The sequence below is a fragment of the Procambarus clarkii genome, chromosome 48 (assembly GCF_040958095.1).
Source record: "Procambarus clarkii isolate CNS0578487 chromosome 48, FALCON_Pclarkii_2.0, whole genome shotgun sequence".
In the NCBI taxonomy this organism is placed as follows: Eukaryota; Metazoa; Arthropoda; class Malacostraca; order Decapoda; family Cambaridae; genus Procambarus; species Procambarus clarkii.
In genome coordinates, this window is record NC_091197.1 from 31,711,305 (window position 1) to 31,733,361 (window position 22,057).

General features: G+C 46.7%; 2 protein-coding genes across 3 annotated transcripts in view; one reads left to right on the top strand and one right to left on the bottom strand.

The window, feature by feature from the left end:
• The first annotated feature begins 291 nt into the window (after window positions 1–291).
• Window positions 292–19,031, top strand: LOC138351193 (involucrin-like). The gene is made up of 2 exons (XM_069302834.1): window positions 292–558; window positions 18,717–19,031. Exons 1-2 carry the CDS (start codon window positions 292–294, stop codon window positions 19,029–19,031), a joined length of 582 nt encoding a protein of 193 aa, XP_069158935.1.
• Window positions 18,531–22,057, bottom strand: part of LOC123764817 (RING finger and SPRY domain-containing protein 1) — a 100,365-nt gene continuing 96,838 nt past the window's right edge. For both annotated transcript variants that reach the window (XM_045752999.2, XM_069302673.1), the window contains one exon: window positions 18,531–21,584. The gene's annotated coding sequence lies outside the window, so the exon portion shown is untranslated. The remainder of the gene's footprint in view (window positions 21,585–22,057) is intronic.

Here is a 22,057-nt window from a genome sequence, read left to right on the forward strand (position 1 = left end):
GCCAAGTCAAACGAGAAGGCCAGCACATCCTGCTGACATGCGAGACGAGAGGTGAAAAACAAATCGACTACTTCTCAGAGGATCTGCGCAACAGCTTCAGCAAGCCAGATAATGCAGAAGCAGCTGAGACAAAGACCCCAGACAAGGGCCCCCAACCCTGCACCCCTGCTCTTCTAAAAGTCAATCCGAAGACAGCTGCAGAAGACCAAAGAAACACAAGACAGAGGCAAAAAGACAGCAAATCTGAAAGTCATCAGGTACCAAAGCAGCCGAAAGAGAGGGAACCCGAGCATGCAGCTGCACCAGATCAACATGAGAAAGCTCAGGGGCAAAGAGGCACTCGCTAAGAAACCCCAGGGAGCCCCTAAGAACACCTGCAACACACAGGAACCTGCCGCCACTCAAGTGTGCAGGTACACGCCCCAAGAGAAAAAGACAGTCAAAAGAAAAACTCCAGCCAGGAAGACACTGGAACCTCGGAACACATCCAAACAGGGAAAAACCGAACTCCAAGAAAGCTGGAACCGACATCGAGGCGTAAACTGGGTCCGGCAGAAGGTGAGCACCAAGCGCCTCACGAACCTCCGTAAGGGAAAGCCGAGAGGAAGAAAACCTCTGGAAAGGTTAATCCAAGGAACCCAAAGGAACCTGGAAATGAACCAGAAGTGAGGGAAGAGGGGGTTGGGAGCCCTACACAACTCAAACTCAGAAAGGGAAGGAGGGCTCAAAAACCCCCTCCTTGACAGAAGAAGCCCCTGTGCAGAGGGCACAAGGGCCCAAGCAGGGTCAAACGGAACCCAAGATAGCCTTTCTAGACTCCTCCCAAGCCCTGGAAACCATTGTCAAAGGCCCCAGGGCAGTACCATCCACGCCCATCACCCCAGAAGGAAAGGCGAAGTCCAGGGGAAAGGCCTCATAGAAGGGAGTTAGCTTGAGAGATTCAGAAGCCTTCGTGGGAAGAAGAGGCTCAACCATCTCTGAACCCATAACAAAAGGGGCAGCCCCCGAAGCCACCTGAGCCTCATCCCGAGCTAAACCCCACCTGACACCAAAACCCACAGACATCCAGGAGCTGGCAGCAGTGGGGAGAAGGTGGAGGGGGGGGGGGTAGGGTGGAGGAGGAAAAAGAGCAAACACACCCACCAGGGGAAGAAGAGGGGACGCGGACTGTAGCAAGGCCGAAGCTACCAACGCCCCCCAAAGCCAAGTCCTGAATACCCAAGCGGGGCACCTCCGAGGCTTCCAAACAGGTACACTGCCTGTCACATTGCATCAGAGACTATGCAACACAACTGCTGCCCAATCTGGCAGAACATCAGATGGGGACGAGTGAGAATGGAGCACAAGGAAGGGGGGGGGAAGACACATCCCACAGGACTCTGGGTCGGAGATGTCACCGGACCCAACAGACAGCAAGGCCATAGCAATTTCGGATGGCCCTCACCGGCCAATCAAAATATTAAGCCTCCCGATGGCACAATTAAGTATGTACTGTGAAAGTACTTACCGATTGGACATTACATTTCCGATTGGACTCTTCATTGACCTGAGAAAGGCCTTTGATACTGTTAATCACAATTACCTCTTATGTAAACTCCATCATTATGGAATCCGAGGCCATGCACTGGACTATATCCGATCCTATCTTAGTGATAGACACCAATGTGTAGCCATCAATAATATAACCTCTCCCATTCTACCAATAACCGTTGGAGTGCCACAGGGCAGCATCTTGGGACCTCTCCTATTTCTTATATACATCAATGATCTGCCTAATGTCTCTAACATTCTGAAACCTATTTTGTTTGCTGATGATACTACCCTCATCTACTCTAACCCCAACCCACATACACTAAATAATGCTGTTAATAATGAACTAAAAAAAGTCCACTTATGGATGTCAACTAACAAACTAACACTTAACATAGAATAGACCTACTACATCTTATTTGCAAGCAAATCTACAAATGCAATTCAGCTTCAGATAGACATTGTAAACATTAGCAATAAAAAGATGGAAAGTTTCTCGGCCTATTCCTAGACAAGAGACTCAACTTCAGTACCCACATACAACACATAACTAAGAAAGTCTCTAAAACAGTTGGTATACTCTCCAAAATCAGATATTATGTACCTAACTCTGCTCTCATCTATCTATATTATGCACTAATCTATCCCTATCTTAATTATGGTATCTGTGCATGGGGTTCAACCACTGCAAATCACCTCAAGTCCATCATCACCCAGTAAAAATCTGCTATCAGAATAATAACAAATTATATTTATTGAATAATAACAAATTTACAGTCTCCGTGGTGTAGTGGTAAGACACTCGCCTGGCGTTCCACGAGCGCTATGTCATGGGTTCGTATCCTGGCCGGGGAGGATTTACTGGGCGCAATTCCTTAACTGTAGCCTCTGTTTAACGCAACAGTAAAATGTGTACTTGGATGAAAAAACGATTCTTCGCGGCAGGGGATCGTATTCCAGGGACCTGCCCGAAACGCTACGCGTACTAGTGGCTGTACAAGAATGTAACAACTCTTGTATATATCTCAAAAAAAAAAAAAAAATCTGCTTTCAGACAACACTCAGCCCCCTTGTTTAACTCCTTAAACATGCTAAACATAATCTCACTCCACAAATTCTCTTGTGTCAACTACATTTACAAAACCCTGTTCGTAAATGCAAATCCGGCTCTGAAACTCTCCCTGGACAGATGTAATAGGACCCATTATCACCACACCAGAAATAAATATCTCTTTGATATTCCCAGAGTCAAACTTAATCTGTGTAAACACACTATGCAAATAAAGAGACCCAGTCTATGGAACTCACTCCCTATTGAATTGAAAAGCTGTCCAACTTTTGCGTCATTCAAAAACAATACTAAAAAGTACCTAATTTCACCTTCATAGTTTTTTTACATTTTGCTTTAAAATTGCACTGTATCTATTGCTACCCAATCTCCCAATCTTTATGTACCCAATCAGAACATCTTTACCATTGTGATCATTGCTGTCTTCTTATATGTGCTGTCAATCTGCTGTATGGTGTCTATTAATCTTCTTTAAATTACCAATCAAGCTGTCAATGTAATCAATCAGAGCTTTAATATACCAATGTGCTTTAATATACTTACTAATCTCTCTCATCTCATTTTTTTTCTTGTAATGTATTTGTTATCATTTTATTAATTCTGCTAGAATTTACGTACTTAAAATTATCTGTTAGATTAAGGACCTGCCCAAAACGCTGTGCGTACTGCAGCTTTACAGGTAATTGTACAGGTAACTTTACAGCTTTACAGGTAAAACAGGTAAAATTAATTTTACAGTACTGCAGCAGGTAATTGTGGCTTTACAAGATTGTAAATACTATGCTATGTATTCTCACAAACCCAATGTACCTTCTTGTATATAAATAAATAAATAAATAAATAAATAAATAAATAAATAAATAAATAAATAAAAAGAAGAGTCGACAGCAACAAAGCCAGGACTAAGGTTCATGTTGGATAGGTTGTGTATCAGAGCCGAGTCAACAAGAAGGCGTCTAAGTAGAGGCAGGAAAGATTATATTAGAGGAAGACCAATCAATTGGATGATTAAGAGTCCCTACCATGACAGAAAACCAGCGTTGAATTTAATGAAACGCCATTTTCTGGGTGAGCCCCGGAGGCTCCCTGGAGCTTATCGGGCTAATGTATGTTATGTTAGACCGGGACATTAGCTAAGGAGTTCAGACCTACCAGGGACCAGCGCCAGAACCTGGCCCCTTCAGAGAGGTTTCAGGGAGCAATGGCCCTGGAAAACCCCATATGGTTGGGGGTTTTCCTTATCTGCCATCGACCGGGGTTAGGCATCCAGAAAGGTAGGCGTAACAAAACAAACCCCACATGGTAAGAAACTACAACAAAAACCGAACAGAGAGGTAGAAAACTCCCTACAATCCCAAGGAAACTAGCAAACAAGCAAACATCACACTTTACTGCCGCGCCGATCGTTCGCGCAGCCCTCCCCGCCCCGGGAGGGGGAGCCCCGGACCTACCGCGCAGGCTGCCAAGCTCCAGTTCGGAAGCTAAGCCTCAACCAACGTGAAAAAACCGCCGACCGGTGGGAGGGAGGGTTTCCAGGGAGCCTCCGGGGCTCACCCAGAAAATGGCGTTTCATTACATTCAACGCTGGTTTTCTGTGGGGAGCCCCTACGGCTCCCTGGAGCTACATACCCAAAGAGAAGGAAAAGAAAGGGCTAACCCGGGAGGCGGCCGCCACAAACTCTGCAACGCAAAGCCAAGACAACCGATCGCAACTTGCGACCCAAAGCAACAAGAACGCCCAAGAACGGACGCACATATGGATGGGCGGGCAAAAACCTGTGCGACCCACAAATCCCTGCGCCCGAAATGAGCCCGAGACGTCACCAACACAGCAGCAAAAGCTGCAAATGACGGAACAGCACGGGCGCAAAGACAGACCGCAGGCTGGAAGAAGGAAAACACTGTGGACGACCTGGGAGACCCGAGCCCTGAAAACAGGGAACGAAGGAACCGGATCAACCACAGCGCATCCCCAGACACGGTACGCCGGCAACAGCAAAAAGCACAACCGAACACAGGACGCACCCCCCGGCCAAACCAATCAAGTACCAATACCCCAAGAACCCCTCCGGAAAGCAGCCGTCACGACCGGCGCCAGGACAGAAGGCTGCACACCTATAAAGCTACCACCAGTACCAAAGAGCAGGAAACTGAACCGAAGGGGCTACCACAAACTGAGGGGAAGATAAGAAGGCACCCTGAACAAGGACCAGGATGGCTCAGGCGACGCATGAACAGGCCGGAGGGGAAACAAAACACGAGAAAACGTAAGAAACGTCATACTGCACTGTCTCCAAGACGAAGCTCGCAGGTGGGACACCGTCAACAAAGCCACCTGAACACCACAGAGATGGTGATACCCGCGTCAAACTACCAGATGCGAAGAGCCAAGGAGAAGGCCGAACCAGTCACCCAAAGGACCGATTCGGCCAGCTGAAAGAGGCGAAGCCTCAGGAAAAACGCCCCAGGTACGGACACCTATCAAGCAGCGTCTGAAAAGAAGGCCGGGCCGGCCACCGTGGAACCATAAGGACTGTTCTCGTGGGAATGGGCTGCAACCGAGCCAGAATCCGAAGCAACAGCTGGACCGGGAGAAGAGGAACAGGTACCCCCCCCCCCCCTCGACCAGTCCTGCCGAAAGCATCCACCGTGAAGTCCTTGCAGGTGGGAAGGGCGCCACAAAATGGGCGACGCCTAGACCACGCTGACCCGAAGACGTCCATGGCCAGGAGTCCATATGCCCGACAGAGCCAACAAAACGAATCGGCGACGACTGGCCAACCCACAAAGAGGAATGAACTGAGACAGCTGTCCGCCAGGACGCAGGACACACCCCGGACACGAACCACATGGTTAGCCAAACCGCGGTGGTTCCGGCAAGAACCACCAGAGAACAGTCCAGAGCTGAAGGTTGAGTACCTAGTGACTCAAACCCTCCGAAGCGCAAACCAGACAGCCAAGAACACCCAAACCGTGCTGTGAGCCCGACGGACAGACAGACTCCATCAACCTCGGCCGACCTGGTGAGCACTGGTCACAAAGCCCCAGCCGAGAGAAGACCCGTCCGTGAACACATCGAGCGAAGGCTCGGGGAGGTGCCAAGGCACGGAACCCCAAAAACCCCAAAGAGGAAGCTGGTGACGCAGCACCAACACAAGATCCCCGGAGGAACCCAATGAATGCAAGAGGCGGAAGGGGAGTCTCCGCAGGAATCAACAGCCACCGTAGCCAAACCCGACTCCGCAGGCAGACAAGCACGCCGAAGTGCAGACTCCCGCACAACCGCCCAAGCAACCGCTGAGCAACCCAGGACCCCCTCCTGAACAGCCAAAGGCGGGACCACAGCCGCAGTAACACTTCGGGAGGGAAGACAACGAGGGGCCCAAGAGCCTTAAACAAGGCCCAGGTCCAAACCCGGGACGGAAACAGATGGAAAAACCTCCAGATCACCAGGAAACCAAACCCGGCTATCTGGAAAGAACCATCCCCTGGCGAGCAGACAAGCAGACTGACTGGGAGCCCACACCAGCCAGTCGTCGAGGTAGGCCAGACACCGAATCTCAGACTCAGACAGGGCACTAAGATCCGGTAAAGATGCAAAGAGTATACGAAGTGCCCATTACAAAATAGGGAAGGCAATAGAAACAGCAAACCTGAAGCCCCACCACCAACCGTGCTAGCCCCAGAAAAACTGGAGAGGAACGTGCCAAGAAGTGACCTGGAGGTCCAGGGCCACCATCCATGCACCCGGCCCCAACAGAACCCGAACAGGAGACAACAGTCCTCCAAGGAGGGCAGAGGATCCAGGGTGCAGACTGAAGAAGTCCAGAAGAACTGCAGACGGGAAAAGCACATGACTGCAAAGAGCAGACGGGAAGCCCAGTAGGATGGGGCGGAACGACCACGCCCCACGCACCCACAAAGAGGAAATGACGAAGCGCAGGGGAAGAAGCCCACCCCGCCAGCTCTGAACCCCCCAAGGGGAAGAAGCCGTCCTCCAACGCCAGCAGAGGCCGGAAGACAACCCAAAGCGCCCACCAACAGCGGGACCAAGCGAGAGGCAACAGAGCAAGCTGCTCCCCCAGCGCCCAGTCAACAGAGAAGGGAACAGAACCCCTTCCGAAAGAAAAAGTACACTACCCAAGTCATGAGGAGAGACTACGGGAATTAAACCACACTTCGCTGGAAGATGAAGTGAGGGGAGACCTGATCACCACATTCAAGATACCCAAGGGAATCGACAGGGTTGATAAGGACAGGCTATGTAACACAAGGGGCACACGCACTAGGGGACACAGATGGAAACTGAGTACCCAAAAGAGCCACAGATAGTTTTTTTTTTTTTTTTTTTTTTTTTTTAGTGTCAGAATGGTAACGGGAAAGCACCAGGAAGTAATGTGGTGACTCCATACACAAGTAACGAGGCTGACCCCCATACAATGTCACATGTAGACATGATAGAGCCCAGGAGGCACAGGAACCTATACACCTGGTAATAGACGGTTGAGAGGCGGGACCAAAGAGCCAGAGCTCAACCCCCGCAAGCACAACTAGGTGAGGACATATATTGTAAAAGTACAAGTCGCCGACTAGTGGGCAGAGAGCACTACGCCGGCCAGGCAAAGAAGGCACAAAACCATCAAAAGGCCCACCTCGACAGCAAAACCGCAAAGTCCCAGCACAACCACAACATGTGCCAAGACCCAAAAAGATCAGTCTGCAAGCCAGGAAGACCCCGGAACCCCAAAAGGTAGAACCGGGCACACGAGGAAACAAAGAACCCACAAAAGGGGGCCCAAGAGGAAGAAACCTCCAGAACGAAACCAAGGAACTCAAAGGAACCCAGAATCGAACCATGGAGAGCCCAAACCACCACATTTGCCGGCGGAGAACACCACTGAAAGGCAAAGCACAGCCCCCAGCAGAACCCCCTGGGAAAACGGTCCCAACAGACCGAAAACGGAGGGACAAGGTGTGGGAGCAAGCATACCAGCCAGAGGCACAGAGCCTAAACCCATAGGCTTAGACCCAAAATCAACACCCAAACGTTCCCAGAGGAACAGGCAACGGCAAGAAAACACCAGAAAAACAAAGAAACGACAACAGAACAAAAACCCTGAAAAAAATTGAAAACTCACCCGAGACGCTCGCTCGCACACTCAGACGCATGTAAACAAACCACAACGCCGCCCTGGTGGCCACGCCGGGAAACCGGCAGACGAAAATGGCCGCCAGCAGGGGCTGTGACTGACGCTAAATACACAAAAACACGCCAGCAAATGTGGGAAGCTAGCAGACTGGATGGGCGAAAAATGTCGCCCAACAGCAGAAAAACCCCGACAGGGGCAAAACCGCCCCAGAACTGCTAGCAGGCATCCCCCACAGCCCCGGGAACCAACAACAGAGGCCCCGGGGCAGAGCCGTCCTCCAAGCCCTCCGCCCTTAAAGAAAAGCAAGAGTCCATGGGAAAGGCAACAAGAAAGGGCCGCTGGTAAGACCCAGAAGCCTTGGCAGGAGGCACAGGCTCAAAACCTCCGTCCCCAACCCGAACGGGGCAGCTCCCAAAAACCGCCCGAGTCTCTGCCGCAACTAAACCCCGCCCCGACCCCGAAACCCGCAGACGGTCAGGAGCCGGGAACATGGAGGGAAAGGGGCGAGCAGCACCTAACCAAACGGGGCGGCCACGGGGCATTCGAGTGGGAAACCAACCTAGCATGTTGCAGCAACCTAACCTAGCTTGCAACACGGATGCCGCCTGTACTCTGAACAGTAATAACATCAGGAGAGTACTGGAGAACAAGCAGAGAATCTCTCGCAAGACTCCGGGTCAAGGTGTCAGTGACCCAACAGGCAGCATGACGGAGGTAAAAATGGCGACTGTCACCCGGAGACAAGGGAACAGCAACCAACGATCCCGTACAAGACGGGTTGGAACCCGGAAGACACATTCAATGGTCCCCCGAGCCCAGGCAGGGGTTTCCAGGGCCCGTAGGGTAACAACTACGGGAAGCCCGGGCAAGGTGTTGCTAACCGGTTAAGAAACCCAAACATAACAAGAGGGTAGATTATAGCACTGAAAACCCCTGAGACGTGTACAATCACGGGGGCCTAGCAGAGGGCCGCCAAACACTACCAGTGGAACTATAACCACCTTACGAAGACCCCCACCAGGCATGAAAAATTAAAAACAAAAGAAAAACCCCGAAAAAGTACACCGTCTCCAGAGGCAACAGAAACCGGCCGCCGCTTAGGTGGTAGGCTGCGCAACACCTTGACGCCCTAACCAGCACAATACCAATCCCTACCCAGGGCCAAACAAGAGCCCCAAGCCCCAGCTGGCCCCAAGGGCGAGGCAAATGCCGAGCAGCAAGAACCTCTACGGGAATGGTTCCCGAACGCCCCAGGGAAGATAACCCTGTTACGCAAGGGCAGTACTCACAGGGCGCTTAGGGAAGTCAGCCACTAAGCACATGCAGCCCCGGCACTGATGAAGTACTCCTGGCCACCGCACAACACAACACACGGCAGTGAACGCCACACAAGGCAAACACCGCCTAGGAAACTGAGGCCAGAGAAGCGTCAATCCCGGTTAACATTAGCTAACGAACTAGAGCTTGGCAGCCGGCGCGGTAGGTCCGGGGCTCCCCCCTCCCCCTCCCGGGGCGGGGAGGGCTGCGCGGACGATCGGCGCGGCAGTAAAGTGTGATGTTTGCTTGTTTGGTAGTTTCCTTGTGATTGTAGGGAGTTTTCTACCTCTCTGTTCGGTTTTTGTTGTAGTTTCTTACCATGTGGGGTTTGTTTTGTTACGCCTACCTTTCTGGGTGCCTAACCCCGGTCGATGGCAGATAAGGAAAACCCCCAACCATATGGGGTTTTCCAGGGCCATTGCTCCCTGAAACCTCTCTGAAGTTGCCAGGTTCTGGCGCTGGTCCCTGGTAGGTCTGAACTCCTTAGCTAATGTCCCGGTCTAACATAACATACATTAGCCCGATAAGCTCCAGGGAGCCGTAGGGGCTCCCCACAGAAAAGAGCATTGTTTGTGACTGCAGACTTAACACTTATTTTGTGTTCGTTAAGTCTGTCCTTTAGTGTATGGCCATTTTCCCCAAAGTATTGGAGAGGACAAGATGAACAAGAATTAGAGTAGACACCAGTAGCATTGGAAGCAGGAGGAGCAGTATGAACCAGATTATTATGAAGAAGGGTTTTATTGAGATTTTTGAGTTCAGATGTAAGGGAATGGCATAGCACAGTGGTTCTAGTGTTGGAAACATATTTACGATGAAAAATTTATTTTAGCTTGATAATAGACACAGTTAATAAAATGTATGGGGGTAACCGAAGCAAAAGAAATTCTTGTAAATAATTAATTTCAGGATCAAGAAACTGAGGGTCACTGATTTGTAGGGCCCAGAGAATCCAAAGTGTTCTCATCTCTCTCTCTCTTCTTCTATGCTCTACACATCAGTAACCCTCAGTTCCTCGATTCTGAAATTTTGTTTACTTACAAGTCTTTCGCTGCATTGGTTATTCCTTACATTTTATTAACTGTGCCTATTCAGAATTCTTTAAATAATTCTTTATCAGAATTTGTTTAAGCTATTGCACAAAATTTGTGGGTTGTGTGTGCTACATAGCATTCCCGGTTTGGTGCCTTCTTTTAATAATTACTTACTTGTAGGTTGTGTGTGGCCTATTTTCTCCTACTCCACATTCCACGACATGGCATTTATTCAAATTAAATTCCATTTGCCAAGTATAGCTCATACGTTTATTTTGTCCAGGTGTTCCTCAATAGTATGACAATCATCAACATACAAATTATGTGCAATAGCTTTAAAGAATTCTGATAAAAAGTGAGATCTACAGTTGGTTCTGAATAGAAAAGTGTCACCTGAAGACCATATAAATGACTGTGCCAGAGCACATGCTATGGTTTCCAACTTTTGAATCACATTTTAAGTACATTGATGGCAAAATATTAAAGAAATTGTTCATGACCTTTATGAGACCAAAGTTGGAATATGCAGCAGTTTTATGGTGTCCGTATCTCAAGATGCACATCAATAAACTACTGTAGAAAGGGTGCAAAGACACGCAACCAAATGGCTTCTGGAACTGAAAAACGAGCTACGAGGAGAGACTAGAGGTATTAAATATACAAAAGCTAAAAAAAAAAAAAAATAAATAAATAAATTGAGGCAATATGATCATTATGAACAATATATCAACAGGTATCGACAAAACTGACGAATAAAAATTTTTGAAAACTGGAACTTCAAGAACAAAAGGACAGATTCAAACTAAGGAAACAAAGCTTCCAAAAAAGCATTAGAAAGTTTACTTGCGCAAACAGAGAGGTAGATGGTTGGAATACGTTAAGTTATTAGGTGGTGGGGGCCAAAACTGTAAGTAGTTTTAAAGAATAACATGACAGTGCTGAGAAGATGACACCATGAGTGTAGCTCTCATCTTGTAACTACACTTAGTTATCTGCACAAAGAAAAGAGAGAGATACCACCAGCAACTGTAACCCAGCAACAAGAGCATAGTGGCAATCATGCGCATTGAGTATCACAAGGCCCACCAAAGCTCCAAGAAGAGGACTTGTCCAGCAGAGCAAAATTTCTGATATGAATGGGGTCCCCCTGTAATTCCAGTGCCCAGGGCTCCTGGAAACTCCTCTGAGGGCTAGCACATAAATAGCACTTTTGCACTTTTCCTTAAATTTGTTACAATTATTTTACCATCCAGCATATTTCAACTGCAAGTTGTGTTCTATTATTTGAGGATGGGAAAGAAAATTAAAACCAAGTTCTAATACAGGGTACCTTGAGGTGCTTCTGGGGCTTAGCGTCCCCGCGGCCCGGTCGTCGACCAGGCCTCCTGGTTGCTGGACTGATCAACCAGGCTGTTAGACGCGGCTGCTCGCAGCCTGACGTATGAGTCACAGCCTGAGCATAAGCCGGTAGCATAAAATGGCAAAACCTCTCATTTGACTGGAATCCTCGACTAAATGGAACAGTCTGATCCCTGTTTGTGAGAGTTTGGCTATGCTTTACTGAAAATATACTTTAATAATTGGAATACCTAAATAAAGGATATTAAGAAACAAAGGTAAATAATCAATAATGAAAGTTGTATTACCCAATATGTAACACAATACTGTATTATTAACTAGGAGTAGACAGCATTTGAGGAAAAAAAAACAGCGTTGAATGTAATGAAATGCCAGTTTCTGGGTGAGCCCCAGTAGCTTCCTGAAGCTATCCAAACTGATGTAGTGCTTTGTTAGTTGGGGACATCAGTCACAGAGTTCTTATGCTTACCGGAGACCACAAGCCAGAACCTGGCCCCCTCAGAGAAGCGCAGGGTGCAATGGCACAGGAGCACTTCACATTAAAGTATGTCATAATTGCAATCAACCGGGGAAGGACCCAGAAAGGTAGGTAAATCAAACCAGACTATTATCTGGTTGAAAAATACAAGCTACGTCCTCAAAATAGTAAAAGAATTCTTCCAGAACGAAAACAAACGAGCAACACTTCATCCAACTAGTCGCCCCCGCCCCCCCCTGCTCATTAGTGCTACTTACTTCCCCTCTCTGCGGGGGAAAAGAGGAGTCGGCCCAGTTGAGCCGGCAACCCACAAATTCAGTTCTTGAATGATGAAAGCTGCCGACCAAAGTGAGAGAGGGTGTCAGAGAGCCTCTGGGGCTCGCCCAGAAACTGCTGTTTCATTACATTCAATGCTGGTTTTCTGTGGGGAGCCCCATTGGCTCTCTAAAGCTAACTACCCACAGAGAAGGTAAACAGGGCCTTACCAGTAAGGCAGCAGCACTGCAGGTCTCAAAGCGAGAAAGAGACAGACAGCTGCAACAGGCATCCCAAGGCCACACACGGCCACAGAGGAGCTGAGACGTTCATGAGATACTTGGTAGCTAGGCCCCTGTTCAACCTCCAAAACCCCCGTGCCCAAATATCGTCTCAAGACATACCACCAAAGACAGCCGAAAGAGCGACATACAAGTACTTTCAAACATCGTGGGTGCGTAGGTAGACCACAGGTTGGCTAGACTTAATGACACTGTGGACAACCTGAGAAATATGAGCGATGGAACAGGGAACGTGGGAAACCATATTAACCCAGAGCGCATCCATCGACGCAGAACCGGTAGCCCCCAGCTAGCGGTGTCAAGCAGCTACCGGACACAGAAAGTGACGCACCCCTAGCCTAATCAACCAAGCATCCACAACGAACAGATCCCTTCGGAAGCCCACCATCTTATTCTTCACCAGAAAAGAAGGATACAGCTGCAAACGAACAAAATTACCACCAACACCAAAGAAACAAAACCCCCAGCACTGGAGAAGAGCATGAAGCTCCCCAACCCGTCCCCCAGAGGCAAAGGCCAACAAAAACAACACCTTCCAAAAAAATCACAAACCAAAGGGACTACTACAAACTACCAATGACCAAGAAGGCTCAGGCGGCGCATGACCAGGCCGGAGGTGAAAAAATGCAAAATAAAGCTTGCAAAACAGAGCAGAAGTGACATCCACTCCAAACACAAGCTGCAGTGGCTTTGCCAATGCCACACGATAAGAAGCGACAGTATTCGGCATGAGATGCCAATCCAGAAAAAGACACGAGAGAATGGACAAAACAAAACGGTTTGACACCAACGAATCCGACGAAGAGAAATAAAATGGCGGAAAGACCGCCAAGAAACTTCATACAGTTGCCGAAACGAAGATCGCAGGTAGGACACCATCAAAGAAGCCACCTGATCACCATACAAATGATGATACACACATCTCAGAAATACCAGATGCATATTGCGGAGCAGTAAGGCGAACCAGCGAGGTACCTCACTAGCCTGACCTGCTGAAAAAGGAAGAGCCACAGCAGGAATGTGGCCAATGTAAGCAGCACCTGAAACCAAGACTGGACTGGCCACATTGAGCCAGAAGAACTCTTCTCTGAAAGCATTCCAGCTGAGCCAGAACCCAGAGCAACAGTTGAACGAGGGGAAAAGAGGTACAAGAACCCCAACCTCAATCAGTCCTGCTGAAAAGCATCCACCGTGAGGGCCTCGCAGTTGGGAAACGGCGCCACATACAACGGGAGAGGCCGAAACCATGCCAATGTGAGAGGTTCACCCCCGGGTGCCTGTACATCCGGCAAAGTCAAAGGATGGAACTGGCATTGACTATGTGGAAAGAGAAATGAAGCGAGACAGGCCAACTGCCAGGACGTTTGACACTTCCCAAACATGAACAGCATAGAGAGCTATCCCCGAAGAACTCAGCAGAAGAGCTACACAAAGCAACCAGCCCCAAAGAGCCATGGACTGAAGAGACCCTCCCCCAGCCGAGACAATGAACCACGGGGCTGCAGTCCGAATGGAGAAAGATCACTGAGGCCCGAGGGAGCCCAATCCAATGCAGCGCCTGCCACAAACCCCCGCACCAGGCTGTGAACCGACGCAAGGACAGCTACCAACGCCTCTGGTCTAACTAGTGAGCACTAGTCACAAAGCCCCAACCGAGTGACGAGGTGTTCGTGAACACTTCGAGCGAGGGAAGAGGAAAGTGCCATGGTACCAAACACCGAAAAACCTGAAGAGGAAGCCGGTGATGAAGCAACCAGCGCAAGGGCACCGGAGAACGAACCCAACGATCATGAAAGCAGCAACAAAAAGGCTGCCCTGAAGTTACCAGAACAGCCTCCGAAGTCATACCCTGCCCAGTGGATAAACCAGCAAAGTTCAGGCTCCCACACAGCTGCTCGAGGAACTGCTGAGTGATATGGGTCCCCCCCTCAAAAACTTCCTAAAGCGGGACCGCAGCTGGAGCAAGGCCGTGGGATGGAGAGAAAGGGATGCCGTTCGGGAATCCCACACAAGCCCCAGCCAAGTCCGAACCTAGGATGGAACCAATTGGGTCTTCCACCGGATCACCAGGAACCAAGACCCGGAGAGCTGGGAAAGAAGCAGATCCTTGGTTAGCAGACTGGTTGGGAGCCCAAACCAACCAGTTGTTGAGATAGGCCAAAACCTGAAGACCTAGACCAAGACCTAGATGAAGACAGGCCACCAAGACCCGAGTCATACGCGTGAACATGCGAAGTGCCAGACTCAGCCCAAAGGGAAGACAATGAAAGCAGTAAGCTGTTGCCCCATCATGAAACCTAACCAATCCCTGAACACCAGATGGATAAGGACATGCCAATATGTGTCCTGGAGGTCCAGGGAAATTATCCACGCACCCGGCTCAAGAAGCCGGACTTGAGACAACGCAGTCATCCAAAAGGAGGGGCACGGAATCAATCAGTTTAGATGAGACAACTCCAGAATGTACTGGAGATCTGCACAGTCCCATTTCGGAACTGAAAACAGGTGGGGAAACTCACCTTAGAAATGAAGTCATTTTGACCATACCCTGCCTGCAGAGGCAGGTATGGTCAAAAAAGAAGCCTGCACCCCTCAAAGGGAGGAAGAACTGCCCAATGCCACCGAAGGCCGCAAAAAAAAAAAAACTGAAAAGTCCATGGATCGTGGGACCAGGCATGAGCAAAAAGAACCAACCTTTCCCCTATTGCCCTGTCAACAGGGCGACCCACGAAGGGACCAATGCGAACCTCAAGGGCTTGACTTCTGTGCAGCATAACACTGCAACGACTAGAGGAAGGAGGCACCGGCACTGACTCGGAAACTGGCATCACAGGCCTAACCTGACCACACCCAGCCCAAGCCCTGGGTCAACTCATCCGGGAGAGTCGAGAACCACCCTGGAGAACCAACAAGTCAGAAATGGGACAACAACTTGCAGAAGCCGCTGACAAAAACTGAGCAACAGTCCTCCGGAAACACAAAAGGACAAAACAGTGAAACTGCCTGAAGAGCCAGGGGGCCCATGCTGAATTCAATGAAAGAGCCAGCACGGCATGCTGACACGCAAGACTGGAGGTGAAAACCATGGAAACTGCCTCCTGGAGGAGCGGCGCAAACAGCTTCAATAAGGCAGACGACCCAAAGCAGCCTAGACAAAGACCCCTTGCCGAGGGGCCTCCACCATGTGACCCCTCATCTTCTGAAAGCCAACTCAAAGACAGCTCCACAACACCAAAGAATCGCAGCCAAAATGCCCCCGAGTCAGAAGGGCATTGGCCACCAAAGCAGCTGAAAGAGTGGGAACCTGAGCATAAAGCTGCCTCAGACCAATATCACGAGGAAGCATGGGAGCAAAGAGGCACTCATTGAGAAACTCTAGAGAGCCACCCAATAATACCTGCAACACAGTAGAAACCTCCCGCCACTCAAGTGTGCGAGTATGACAAAAACCGTGCCAAGCTCCAAGAGAAAAGAAAGGACAGTCTGCCAGCCAGGAAGATTCCTGAAACTCCTAACGCACCCAAAAAGGGGAAGAGAAACCGAACTCAAACGAAGCCAGATTCATCCATAACCCGGGTCCTGCAGGAGGTAAGCGCCAAGAGCCTCCTGAACCTCCACAGGAGAAATCCAAGAGGAAGAAAACCTTCGGAAAGACAAATACGAGGAATCCAAAGGCACCTGAAACTGCACCTGGGGGAAAAATCCCACCCAACTCAAACTCATGAAGGGAAGAAGGGTACGAAAACCCCCCTCCCCTGCAGATGCAGCCCCTGAAAAAGAGGGCACAAGGGCCCGAAGAGGATCAAATGGAACCCAAGCGCTCCACTTGGACTCTCCCTGAGCCCCAGAAACCACAAGGAAGATAACCCTGAAACACAATAACCCTAAAACACAAGAGCAGTACTTATGAAGCACCTGGGGTAGGTGTCCCTAGGCATGTGCAGATCCAGTACTGTACACTAATACACCTGGCAAACACACAACAAAATGGCCAGACTGGCCTCACAAGCAAAAATCCGTCACAGGAAACTGAGGTCAGAGGCGACGTCCGACCGCCAGCTCATCAGTTCAAGAACTGAATTGATGGGTTGCTGGTTCATCCTGGCCAACTCCCCCTCCCCCCCACAAAGCGGATGGGGGGAGGGTAGTGCTAATGAGTGGGGGACTAGTTGGATGAAGTGTTGCTTGTTTGATTTTCTTTTGGGGAAGTGCTCTTGCTATTTGGAGGCCGTAGCTCGCAATTTTCAACCCGACAGTCAACCCCGGTCGATGGCAAATATTACATACCGTACTTTAAATGTAAAGTGCTAATAGGCCATTACTGCCAGCACCTCTATGAGGAGGCCAGGTTCTGGCTCGTGGTCCTCGGTAGGCATAAGAACTCCTGTGACTGATGGCCCCAAACTAATATAACACTATATAACTTTGGATAGCTTCAGGGAGCCAACAGGGCTCCCCACAGTAAAAAAAAGAGTGAGTGAGTGAGTTTGAGATACACATAGAGATCATCAAGTGCTATGTTGAGGTTCAACGTGCTCCAGGGATTACCAGCACACTGCTTCCTCACTTCTTGTTACAATCTATTCTCTAGAGGTGACAGTACACACACAGCAGCCATGGAGGCTATGTACAAAAGTGGACTGTAATGCCCAAGAAAATCCACATTTTGTACTTTTGATATTATAAAGGGCCCAAGAAAAATCTAAACTATGCTCTTCTAGGCCTATTATGGAACAAATGTGTACTATGGTAGGCCTAGGAGAGATTAAGTAGCTACACTTTTATGTTAATTAAAATACCAATAGGAACATAAGAATGAAGTCAACTGCAGAAGACCTATTGGCCCATATGAGGCAGCTCCTATCTATATCCACCCAATCTCATTCATATATGTCTAACCTACGACTGAAACAATCAAGGGATCCTACCTCTATTACGTAATTTTTCAACAAATCAACAGCCTTGTTACCAAGCCAGTATTTACCCAGGTCTTTCCTAAATCTAAACTTATCCAATTTATACCCATTGTTTTGTGTTGATACTTTTATTACCCCATTATTATGCCCATTCATCTCCTTGTACACCTATATTATGTTACCCCAATTCTTCACCGTTCTAGAGAATGTAATTTAAGCTTTGTCAATCTTTCTTCATATGACAGGGTTTCTAATTAGTGAAATTAACTTTGTCATCCTACGCTGGATGCCTTCTAGTGAATTTATATCCATTCTATAATACGGTGACCAAAACTGAACTGCTTAATCTAAATGGGGCCTAACCAGAGCAAGATATAGCTGAAGAACACCACCAGATGTCTTGTTACTAACGCTTCGATTAATAAATCCCAGTGTCCTATTTGCCATATTACGAACATTCATGCATTGATCCTTTGGTTTTAAATTCTTACTAATCTTAACTCCCAGATCCCTTTCACAATCTCGACACCGTTTAGCTCGTATCTTTTAACTATATCACCACCACCACCTAGCCCTAAAACCTTACATTTATCACCATTAAACTGCATTTGCCAATCTTTTGACCATATTTAGATCGTCTTGAAGTGATATCGAGTTTTTCCCATGTTTATCTCCCAACAAATTTGCAAATACTGTATTGCTGCTCAAACCTGAATCTAAATCATTCATATATGTTATGATTAACAGAGGTCCCAGGACAGAGCCTTGATGCACTCCACTTACAACATTTTCCCACTCTAACTTAACCCCATTTATACCAACTCTCTGTTTCTAGCTTAATACAGCACCTAATTTAATATAGCACCCCAATACCATGAGCCTCTATCTTTTTAATCCGTCTTTCATGTGGCACTGTATCAAAAGCTTTGCTAAAGTCAAGGTACACAATACCACGAACTTCACCGAACAAAACATTGACCACACTGTGTACACGAACCTCCACAACCATAATGTGTACTATCCTCTTGAAGACTGTGTTGGACATCTTATATCAAACACTTTCCCACACCCATCAGGATTATGCTACTGCAGCAATCTCAAGGAACTTTTAAATTTAAAATTTATATAAACTTTAATTGTTAGCTATAAAACATGACAAAAATAAAACACACATACTGTATAATCAAGGGGTAACAAGTACCACACAGTGACTACTGTATTCTAAAATAAAAATGTATACTGTACATATTCAATTTATTAATTTTTCAAATTAAAATGCTTGTAAATTATTAACTAAAATGACGAGGTCCACCATGATGATAACCAACATGACGAGGCCCACCAAGATGATAGCCAACACGATGAGGCCCACCAAGATGATAGCCAACATGATGAGGCCCACCAAGATGATAGCCAACATGATGAGGCCCACCAAGATGATAGCCAACATGATGAGGCCCACCAAGATGATAGCCAACATGATGAGGCCCACCAAGATGATAGCCAACATGATAAGGTCCACCAAGATGATAGCCAACATGATGAGGCCCACCAAGATGATAACCAACATGATGAGACCCCCATCAAGATGATCACCAACATGATGAGGCCCACCAAGTAGATAACCAACATGATGAGACCCCATCAAGATGATGATACATAAAACCTTAACTTCAACTTTTCAGCTGTTCTGCACATTTGTCACATTTATTTAGAGCAGCAAAAATATTTAACAACACATGCTTTATTCAATATACAAACATGCTATACAGTATATATATTCTAATTGGTTATTGGAAGTAGTTTTGTAAATAACAGCAATAATCTGGCAATGCAAATGAGAGAAAGCAATACGGTATTAATGAATACAGTGACAGTACCTCCAGGAACTCTCGGAGTTATCTCCTCAATATGCACACATCCTGATACTGCACGAGTTATCCTCTGCAATATGCACACATCCTTGTATTGCTAGAACAATTCCCTTCAACAAGGGGCGATCAAGGCTGCAACCGGAACACCTAAAACACTTTTATTCCATTCCACCTTCTGATTAGCTTGTACATGGTTACTGGACTGTTGTTCAATATGAATGTGTGTGTGAAAAGTCTTATTTCTTTTTATAACTGATGTATTATATATAAAGCAGGCTTAATTATGACTAATGAGAAAAAGAAGGAATTCAATGAACGCATGTCTGCATGAAAGGACACCACTTGCAACATGTCAGCACATAAGGACACCACTTGCAACATGTCAGCACATAAGGACACCACTTGCAACATGTCAGCACATAAGGACACCACTTGCAACATGTCTGCATGAAAGGACACCACTTGCAACACATCTACATGAAGAGAGACAGCTTGCAACATGTCTTCTCAAAGATATGCTGCTTGCAACATATGTATGCACAAGAGAAATAGTTTGCAACACATGTCTGCATGAAGATATAGAAATTACAACATATTTTCTCAACATCACCCCTGAAAACCTATTTACATATATACAGTTCCAATAAAAAAGCGATAGAATTACATATAAAAAGAACCACAATTAAAAGATTCTTCTGTACATGAATTAAGAACATCTAATTCAATCATGGAAGTAATCTATGATCTACCGGCCGTCCCAAACGTCTGGAGCCATCACTCGCGAGAACGTGCACTGTGTCATTGCTGGCTGGATACCATCTCTACATTTATGTACATTTCATAATCTAGAACATCTTAAGAATACATTCCGTGCATAAAAGCCATAACAAATGAAAGTGGGTATTGTTATTTTAGGGCCTGGTTGCCAACCTAGAGGGCACTGTATAGTCATTGTGTAACCACACGTCAACAGACACATGCAGGCGATTGTTCAGGTGTACTCGCACACAGCAGTCATCACACTTCACACAGGTCGTTCAAACTGCTGCAATTACAGGTTCTTTTACACGACACCATCCTTTATGCTCTTTAACAATGTTTGGTCAGTATATAACGTACTGTACCACCATATAGAGAGTAATACTTTAAATTACCTTTTTTTTTCAATACGCTAAGGTTATATTTACCTGTCCTTGCAAGCACGGCCAAATTGTAACCAATACTGATCCTCAGGCAGAAGTAACATCTTTCACTCCAGATTACACTCTTTCTCACACTTTAATACTAAAAAATCTGAAAACCCAAAATGCTATAATAAAATTGTGACAAATGATTTCTTACTTTTCTCAATACTTGAGAAATATACTAAATACAAATGACTCAATTTCTAACTACACCAAATCTGTCTTTGAGTGACCAACACATGGCAGTAGCACAAAACAACATGTAGCATAATTTTCAAGATTTAAAATAAATGTTCTTTACACTTACTGTACATTTAGAAATGCTAAATTCTTTTACACTGAATCTCACTGTCTGGGTTAGCAATAATATGAGCTTGGCGTCGTGCGGTAAAAGCCCGGGCCAACAGAATGATCATAATATATCATGTCACCAATGCTCAATTCTTTCAATGTTAAGAGAAGGCCATCAACTTTTTCTCATGTGTGATGCAAAGTGTTAACTTCTCAATCACAGCTGCTCAAGATATCCTAAATATCATTTGTATAAGCTTGGCTGATACGACACATTTAAATGCAAAAAATTTTTGTTGTCAACAAGATGACAAGTCAGATGTCGCTAAAGCAACTGAATATATAAATTAAATAACAGGATACATTAAATAAAATTAAGTAAAAAAAAAAAAAAAGAGCATATTTACTGGCTACAGATCATTCTATTTAGTAATGCCTATGCTCATCATCTACCTACATTACTTATAATATTATAATCTATTTGATTCCTATAAAAGGTATCCAGATAGCAAAAGGACAATGCAGAGCTGACCACCACATTTAAGGGTAAATAATTAACATTGTAATGCATAACAATTATATAAAAAACTTAGAAAGTCAGTTCTGCAGGTGTCTTCCCATTATACTCGTGCGCATTTATCAATAATTGGCTGCAACATCCCATGACCATTTTGAAATCAATGATCAAAGTAAATTTTGTACAAAACAGCCACAGTTCCACTACACTGTTGTACAGGGTAACTTTCAACAGCTACGTGTTCAACCAATCTCCAGGATTCAGGCTATCTGTGATGGAAATGTCTTCAAGGTGGTGTCAGTATATTCCTGGAAAGTAAAATCAGATTTAATATTTCTTACCACCCTACTTTAAATGGATGGATGGAGGGATGTACATAAAGAGCCTTTTTAATGTCAAAGTTATCCTAGGATTCATGAACTTCTATATACGTATTTGCTCCTCAATGTGTTCACAACTGGTGATTTATAATACAATGATGGAAAGATATAAGAGGAAGTTAGTAATAACATCAATTCCACCTTCATGAGGTGGGACACATCCCCACTCAACTGTGTCATGCTATCTCAGCATACAATCAATAATGGTAAATATTATTACAAAGAAAAACAAGCAAACAAGCATGACATCATCACGTAGCCACGCCGCCTTCTGCGCAGCTCCCTCCTCCCCGGGAGGGGAAAGGGAAGCCCCAGACCCCTCGCACCGGCGACTCACACCTTCAGTTCGAAAACTGGATGTCAAAACACAGACAAAACTGCCAACTGGAGATGGGAGGGAG